An 8082-nucleotide genomic window follows, 5' to 3' on the forward strand; every position below is an offset into this window, starting at 1 on the left:
AGAGAGAGAGAGAGAGAGAGAGAGAGAGAGAGAGAGAGAGAGAGAGACTGATTTTCTTCAGCGATGTAGCCATTGGTAAGTTGTTTATGCTCCTGTAAGCAACCACAGTTAAAACCTATTGGCACACACGCACACACCACACCACACACACACACACACACACACACACACACAAAACCAGACATATAAGTAGAAGGGGCACTAGTTAGGAAAGGAGAAAGGGATTATCCAGTATGGGTATAAGAGGGAAATGAGAGTGAATATGATCAACATACTTTATATGCATGTATGAAAATGTCATAGTGAAACCCGTTATCATGTGCAATAATATATGCTAGTGAAAAAGAGTGAGACGCATTCCTTCATGAACAGGCAGAGATCCGTGGTCCTAGTGCTCGAATCTATGTTCCCGGTTCACCACGGGGCTCTTACAGAATGTTAAGACTGAGAGAGCAAGCTGCATAGAAAAGGCGCCTAGTACACAGTGGAGTCTCCCGTGTACTCCCTACCAAATATTGCCCAAGCTTGTACTACTAGTCTTTGGATCCCAGAGGGCACTTGTAAAGTTCCAGATTTACAAAGTCCCGCTGTCCTTTGAGTGGGCACACTATATCACAGACGGAAGAATTTCTGGGGAGGGTGGTACTTGTACTCCGGCGAGATGAGTATTTTTACGCTCTGACATCTCGCTAAGCAATATGTGTAATCCCAATGTGCGTGAGCAAGGGAACACTTAAAGACTCCCATGAAGGATTCCTCCCATGAAGGAGGGCGCACACAAACTAGCGATTGTTCCTTTGAGTCCTTGTCACTCTGCCTTGCCCTGAAGTGGTGCTGCTGGGACCCAACTTCCTAGAGGTAGGGCGAGAACAGATGACCGGGAGGCGGGACCAGGTGCGCAGGGGGCGTGATCCGAGCCCACGGGGTGGGGCCCACGTGGATGACGCGCAGGGCCACGCCCCCACCTTGGGACCGACCCGGAAGCGGCGCTACTCCTTGGGGGAAGATGGCGCCCTTGGGGCTGAAGGCGGTGGTAGGGGAAAGTGAGTGTCACCCCGCGGCGGGGTTCTGGTGTTCTCTCGCCTGTCCCTTGGGGGGCTGGGGACCTCGGGAGAGGTGAGGTGCATGGATTCTGGGATCCCGGGATCCTGACGGCGGGGAGAACACCTGACTCCTGAGAGGACGGGCGGGGTCTTGGGCCCAGCTGGACTGCCTGCCCCCCAATTGCAGCTGGCAGAACAAAGTTGGGATGGGGAGGTCTCAAACAAGCGACGAGAGGGAGGCATAGTTTCGCGTCTAGACCTTTGGGCCTGCCTCTGCTACAGGCTGACGAGTGTCTAAACCCTGAGAGTTCAGGGGCTGGTCCCAGGGGTCCTACAGTGCCCTGGTCAACGACCCCGAGGATGTATGAGCACTCAGGTGGTGTGCACATGCCCCATGGGGGTGATGAAGAGGACACTTTCTCTTTTGCATCATGCCTAGGAGCTCCTTGGAAGGCTTAACTTCTCCTCCTTGCGAACTCAAGTTCTTGGTGGGGAGAAGAGGGCTTACGATGCCCCTCCCCCACCTCCAGTAGTTCCGGCCTCAGCTACTTCTTCCGCCCTGATAACAGTGGACTCGAAACTCTGGTGCACTGGCCAGGCTCTGGGCAAGGCCACTTTTTTTCCCCTTTCCCCTACTCCTTCCTCTGGACAGAACAGGTTTTTGTGGAAAAGTCCAGTACCTTGGTGTTAAAAGGAAACCTCCCTACATACACAAGGCTTAGTGGGAAGCAGGCTTAGGGGTTGATAGGATCCCTCAGATCTGGGAACCAAGCATTCTAGTCTAAGGGACACCAGGAGGCCCTCACTCCCCTTCACTCAATTCTCTAAGATGTACCTGTCGCCTGTGCATTGTACCATGTAGACACGAGGGTGCTTAGCTAAGTTATCTGACCTCAGAGCACCTCAGTTTGACTATCCGTAAATTGGGGGTAATGCCAGGAGCTTCCACTCAGGATCCAGATTGGGGTCCAGCCTAGAGGACAAGTGTCCCAAGCCCTCTCCCCTTCTCTTTTCCCTGTAGAAATTCTAAGCGGAGTCATCCGGAGTGTTAAGAAGGATGGCGAGTGGAAGGTAGGGGCCGAGGCAGGATGTCTGGATACCCAGGGGCAGCCTTTTATCCAAATCTACACAGGTACCCCAGAATGTGAGAGTCCTTTCAAGAATTCCTTGAATAAGCTGTTGGTCCCCAGGGCGGGTTTGGGTAGATGTAGATGCCCCACTGCCTCTGATTCTCCTAGGACCAGCTACAGATTGTTTTTGCATGGCTCACCTCTCCTTGTGTCTGTGTCCATCCATCTGGTCAGGTACTCATCATGGACCACCCAAGCATGCGAACCTTGTCATCCTGTTGTAAAATGTCAGACATCTTGGCGGAGGGCATCACCAGTGAGTGGATGAATCTGAGGTGGACCCCTTGAATGTGGGACATCTGGATGTGCCCTTGAGTGTGGGATCCCTCCATACTGGTTCAGTGCATAGTTCTCCCCACGTAGCCTGGAGCATGTGGCCAAATGCATGCTCTCAGCAAGGAAGCTTATAGGGTTCCTTTCATGTAGGATTTCCTGATTGCAGTCCCTAAAGAGTCAGCCTCATTGACTGTAACCAACTCAACCTCCTGAGCTGAGAACATAGCCCCTTTGGCAGAGAGATTGCCTAACATGAACAACCCCCTGAGTTCAGTCTCTAGCACCATATAAAATGGTCATGGTGGCAAATGTCTATACTCTCAGTACTCAGGAGGTGGAGGAGGCAGGAGTATCACAAGTTTAAAATTAGTCAGCTAATGAGTTCAAAGCCAGCCCCGGCTACATACAAATAAAACAATGACCCTGCAGCCCCTATATGGTGTCTCTGTAGGAAGCTTGGGTGGACTCTGGGTTCTCAAGAGTGTATAGATACCAAAAGTATGGGTGTGGTACTCCAAATGTGCAGAACCTTGACTGTAGCTCTTTAAGTGGGGGGACCTTAGGGATATATTTCTATTTAAGAACCCAAAGGGAGTGGTACAAGTGGTACAAGCCTTTAAAACAGTTCCCCACACCTGAGACTCCCCTGTCTCCTCCTACATACCACCATGTGTGTCTCTTCCTCTGTTGGTTTTAGTTGTGGAAGACATCAACAAACGGAGAGAACCCATTCCCAGCTTGGAGGCAATCTATTTGCTGAGTCCCACGGAGAAGGTGCCTGCAGGAGCGAGCCTCTGTGTGCATGGGTTTGTGCGTGCTTGAATGGTGTATTGTCAATAGTATCTGAATGTGCGTAATATGTGTATGTGCACACACGAGGCGAACATGCACATGTGTATGTGTATGCAAGTGCCAGTGTATGTGTGTATATATCAGAATTGTGCATATGCATGTCAGGGTGCATGTGTGCATGCGGGCACATGCCAATGATGCACATCAGAATGTAGGTATTTATGCATATATGTGTATGTACATATCAGGATTTGTGGTGTATATGTGTGCAGATATCAGAATTTAGGCGTGTGAATGTACAGAATGTGTGCATGTGTTAATGTATGTGTGTATGTGAATCCCCCTCAACAAGTGCCAATTGTACACAGTGGGGAGATGAACATCAGTTAGGGGTCCTATGCAGAAGGTCGATCTGGGGTGCAGAGCCTGACTCTAACAGTGATCTCTACTCCCCAGTCGGTTCAGGCCCTGATTGCAGACTTCCAGGGGACACCAACCTTCACCTACAAAGCAGCCCATATCTTCTTCACTGACAGTGAGTGAGGCTAACCAGGGTGTTGGTTGCTGTGCTGAGGTGGGGAGTTTGGTGACAGAACATTGATCTGATGGTCTCTCTCTGCCAACCCAGCATGCCCTGAGCCCTTGTTCAGTGAACTGGGCCGCTCTCGCCTGGCGAAGGTGGTAAAGACATTGAAAGAGATCCACCTTGCCTTCCTCCCCTATGAGGCTCAGGTACAGCCCCTGCTTGTGGTGGGGAAGGGGTGGGCTGTCCTTGACCGAGTATCCAGAACAGACAGAATACTAACAGGGAGTATCCTAGCCTGCTTCAAAGCTGGCAAAACAGGTTCCAGAGGATATTGAAGACCCCTGGGAAATGCAGGGGACAGCAGCGGGAAGTTGGGTTGGGTGTCCTCTCTAGTGATTGTGACACTTTTGTCTTTCCCAGGTGTTCTCTCTGGATGCCCCGCACAGCACCTACAACCTTTACTGCCCATTTCGAGCAGGGGTGCGAGGGCGGCAGCTTGATGCGTTGGCCCAGCAGATAGCCACACTGTGTGCCACTCTCCAGGAATACCCATCCATTCGCTACCGCAAGTGGGCCCTATCCCACCCCTTCCCCAGTGCTGCCCTCTTACCTTCACGCTCATTCTGTGTCCATTTTTTCCCTATGTGTATGCACGTGTTCATGTGTGTATGTGTAGAGGTCAAAGGTCAACCTCAGGTGTCTTCCTCAGTCACCATCTACCTTTAGTTTTTTAAAGATTTTTAAAAAACTGTGCATGTGTGTGCATGTGAGGGTTCTCATGTAGTCCAGAAGAGGGGTCAGACCTTCTGGAGCTAGAGAGACGGGCTGCGAGCCTCTGGAAGTAGGTGCTGGGAGCTGAGCTCAGGTCCTTTGGAAGAGCAGTTGGAGCCTTTAGCCCCTTAGCTGTCTTTTTGAGAGAAGGTTCTTCCCTGGCCCAGGTTTTCCATCCGAGCCCGGGGATCCTTGTCTCCACCTCCCATACCGGAAAGTCAAGCACACTTTCCAGTGCTCTGGGGATTGAGCCTGGCCCTCATGCTTGGATGGCAACTATTTTACTGACTTAGCCATCTCCCCAGCTCCTGGGTCCAGTCTTTAACTTGACCTTTACCCAGATCCCTCATTGCCACCCTCACCCCTATCCTTGATGTCCCCAGTCTGTGCCCAGTCTTCCCAGCCTCCACATCCTGATGTCCCTGTGTTTGACTGCATCACCTCCAGGGGTCCAGAAGACACAGCCCAGCTGGCCCATGCTGTCCTGGCCAAGCTGAATGCCTTCAAAGCAGACACTCCTAGTCTGGGCGAGGTGAGGGGAATGCTGGAGAGGTGCCAGGGAGGCTTTGTGGGGTCACAGTCGGTGTCGTCATTCTTGTCTCTCCTTGCCCAGGGCCCAGAGAAAACACGCTCGCAGCTGCTCATAATGGACCGGGCAGCAGACCCCGTGTCTCCACTCTTACATGAACTCACATTCCAAGCCATGGCCTATGATCTTCTCAACATCGAACAGGACACATACAGGTAGACGGAACCAGGAAGATGCCTGCCACCCCATCCTTTGCCAACTTAAGTCCTGTGTCCTCTGATCTGTCCTGTTCTTCCAGGTATGAGACCACAGGGCTGAGTGAGTCCCGGGAGAAGGCTGTACTGCTGGATGAAGATGATGACCTGTGGGTGGAACTTCGGCACATGCACATAGCAGATGTTTCCAAGTGAGAGCTTGACACGGGTGCTGGCGTGGGAGGGCCCCAGGCATCCAGGCCTCATTCCTCAGGATTGTCCCTCTGTAGGTTACAGTCTTCAGGGACAACCTTGACTTGCTTCTTTCCAAACATCACCCCAGTGCATCCCCATGGCTTGGGACTGGTACATGTATCTAGGTGTCTCCGATTAGCTGGTAGTAAGAGGCCTCCCTCCCCAAATGTCTCAGCATCTTTTCTCTTCCCCTCTCCTGCCCTTGATCGTGGCTAGGAAGGTCACGGAGCTCCTGAAGACATTCTGTGAGAGTAAGCGGCTGACCACAGATAAGGTAGAGGGCCATGGTGGGGCAGGACTTCAGCCTGGAGTGGAGTGGAACCTCCCCTGGTATAGGGCAGGGGCCTGGCCTCACCCTTCCCTTCTCTACCCTCTCCTACCCTTACTTCAGGCCAACATCAAAGACCTGTCCCACATCCTGAAAAAGATGCCACAGTATCAGAAGGAGTTGAACAAGGTAAGCTCGGACAGTCAAACCTACCCAGGCTCAGGCCGACTGCCTGACTTGATTGTCTCTCTTAACCCAGTTCCCACCCTGCAGTACTCTACGCACCTGCATTTAGCAGATGACTGCATGAAGCATTTCAAGGGCTCGGTGGAGAAGCTGTGCAGCGTGGAGCAGGTGGGCCTGGGGCTTTTGGGAAGGGCAGGACCTTTGGAGGTTTGGGAAGGCAGCAGTAAGGGAGGGATGGGGCCTCAGAGGGTGCCCTTCAGGAGGCAGGACCTAGGGAGGGGTGGGGCTCCCCAGGAGGTAGAGCTTAGAGAGGAAAAAAGCCTGAAAGAGGTGGCCAGGGCCCTCCATGGGGCAAAATTTGGGGAGCAGGGACAGGAACTCACAGCGGGCCTCTGGTAGGGAGAATTTGGGGGAAAGGCAGGGCCTCAGAGGGTAGGAGAAATGGGGTTTGGGAAGAGGTGTCTTTGTAAGGATGGGCCTTGGTGGAGGTCTTGGAGAGTAGGGCAGAGTTGTGCTTAGAGTCAGGACTGGAGTGAGAGTTGGAGATTATGCGGAGGGCTCAGCCTGTGCTCAGATGAACTTCAGGAAACCAGTTTCTAGGGGAGATAGGGGGTGGAATCATCTTACCAAAGTCCCTGATATGCCCCTGCTCTGTTGTGCTCCCACGGCAGCCAGCTGCACAGTTAACTCTCATGTCGTGCAGGACCTGGCCATGGGCTCTGATGCAGAGGGTGAGAAGATCAAGGACGCCATGAAGCTAATTGTCCCGGTGCTGCTGGATGCCTCGGTGCCGCCCTATGACAAGATCCGCGTTCTGTTGCTCTACATCCTTCTGCGGAATGGTGGGTGAGGGCGTGGCCAGGGATGCTCTCAGATCCTAGAACCATTACAGCCACAAGGCCCTCATCACCTAGCATGCTATCTTAGTGTCTTTTCCTGTCGCTATGAGAAAACACCCTAACAAAAGCAACTCAAGGGAGAAGGGGGTTATCTGACTCACAGTTTCAGGTTACAGTCACTATCGAGGTCAGGCTTGAAACAGCTGGTCATATTCACAGTCGAGCAGAGCAATGAATGCATGTATGTTTGTGCTTGGATCTGCTTCTCCACTCTTACACAGTTCTGGATCCTCTCCCCAGGGAATGGTTCCTGTTATTTAAACTTAGTTATTTAGCCAGATGTTGGTGGTTCACACCTTTAATCCCAGCACTAGGGAGGCAGAGACAGGATAATCTTTTCGTTCGAGGCCAGCCTGGTCTATAAAATTAGTTCCAGGGCTACACAGAGAAACCCTGCCTTGAAAAACCAAACAAAACAAATGACTATATATGTATGGGTGATTTGCCTACATGTATGTTTGCACACACACCCACATGCACATGCACACACATACATGCATAAGCACACACACACACACACAAAGAGGTTGGCCATGAAAAGACTCCACATGTGGCTTCTATAGAGTTGGTGTTCCCTCAACTGGTTTGTGTGTGGTAGTATGTGTGCAGCTGTATGTGCTGTGTGTACATGTGGGAGACCAAAGCAGGATGTTGGATGTCTTCTATCAGTCTCTGTCTTAGTCCTTTGAGATAGGGTCTCTCCCCGAATGTTATGTTAGGCTGGAGTCCAGTAGGTCTGTGATCTTCCCTGAAGATCCCCATCCCTGAAGCACTGGGTTACAAGTGTACATGACTCCTGGACACTGGGGAGTTAAACTCAGGTCTCTTTGCACGCTTGTGGGAAGACCAGAGTATGATACTGGGTGTGATCTGTCGAATGCCAGTATCCTTCTCTGCCGTAGTTTTCTCTTGAGACAAGGTGTGGGGAAATGAGCAAGTCCTGAGTGGGTGTGTATTGTTGACACGAACACAGCCATGACAAGGACCCAATGTTTCAGATTCATGGGGTGGCAAGGCCTTCCTTGAGTCAGGCTCGGAATGTCAAAGCCTTCCTCTGATCCAAGTACAATGTGAGTGTTTACAAACAACTGACTAGTGTGGGCAAAACTTAGCAACTCCATCAGAGTGTGCACAGCCCACCAGACTCTTTCTGTGCATGTGTCTATTCTCTCTCTCTCTCTCTCTCTCTCTCTCTCTCTCTCTCTCTCTCTCT

The 8082-nt window shown here is 51.7% G+C and overlaps 1 protein-coding gene across 4 annotated transcripts in view; it reads left to right on the forward strand.

Annotated features, from left to right (window-relative positions):
* The first annotated feature begins 974 nt into the window (after positions 1-974).
* Stxbp2 (syntaxin binding protein 2) overlaps positions 975-8082 on the forward strand; it is an 11538-nt gene continuing 4430 nt past the window's right edge. For 3 of the 4 annotated variants that reach the window (XR_003712954.1, XR_003712955.1, XM_028779739.1), the window contains exons 1-14: positions 983-1043; positions 2065-2114; positions 2348-2429; positions 3147-3223; positions 3698-3776; positions 3870-3973; positions 4188-4336; positions 4986-5070; positions 5152-5282; positions 5366-5473; positions 5733-5790; positions 5908-5973; positions 6058-6138; positions 6674-6812. Coding sequence is in view for 2 of the 4 variants with exons in the window: in XM_028779739.1 (XP_028635572.1) it covers positions 1007-1043; positions 2065-2114; positions 2348-2429; positions 3147-3223; positions 3698-3776; positions 3870-3973; positions 4188-4336; positions 4986-5070; positions 5152-5282; positions 5366-5473; positions 5733-5790; positions 5908-5973; positions 6058-6138; positions 6674-6812 (1246 nt within the window). In the remaining 2 variants the exon portion in view is untranslated. Of the gene's footprint in view, positions 1044-2064; positions 2115-2347; positions 2430-3146; positions 3224-3697; positions 3777-3869; positions 3974-4187; positions 4337-4985; positions 5071-5151; positions 5283-5365; positions 5474-5732; positions 5791-5907; positions 5974-6057; positions 6139-6673; positions 6813-8082 lie in introns of all 4 variants that reach the window. The other variant, XM_028779740.1, reaches the window with a different exon arrangement.

Source organism: Grammomys surdaster, unplaced genomic scaffold, assembly GCF_004785775.1.
Source record: "Grammomys surdaster isolate TR1022 unplaced genomic scaffold, NIH_TR_1.0 362, whole genome shotgun sequence".
NCBI lineage: Eukaryota > Metazoa > Chordata > Mammalia > Rodentia > Muridae > Grammomys > Grammomys surdaster.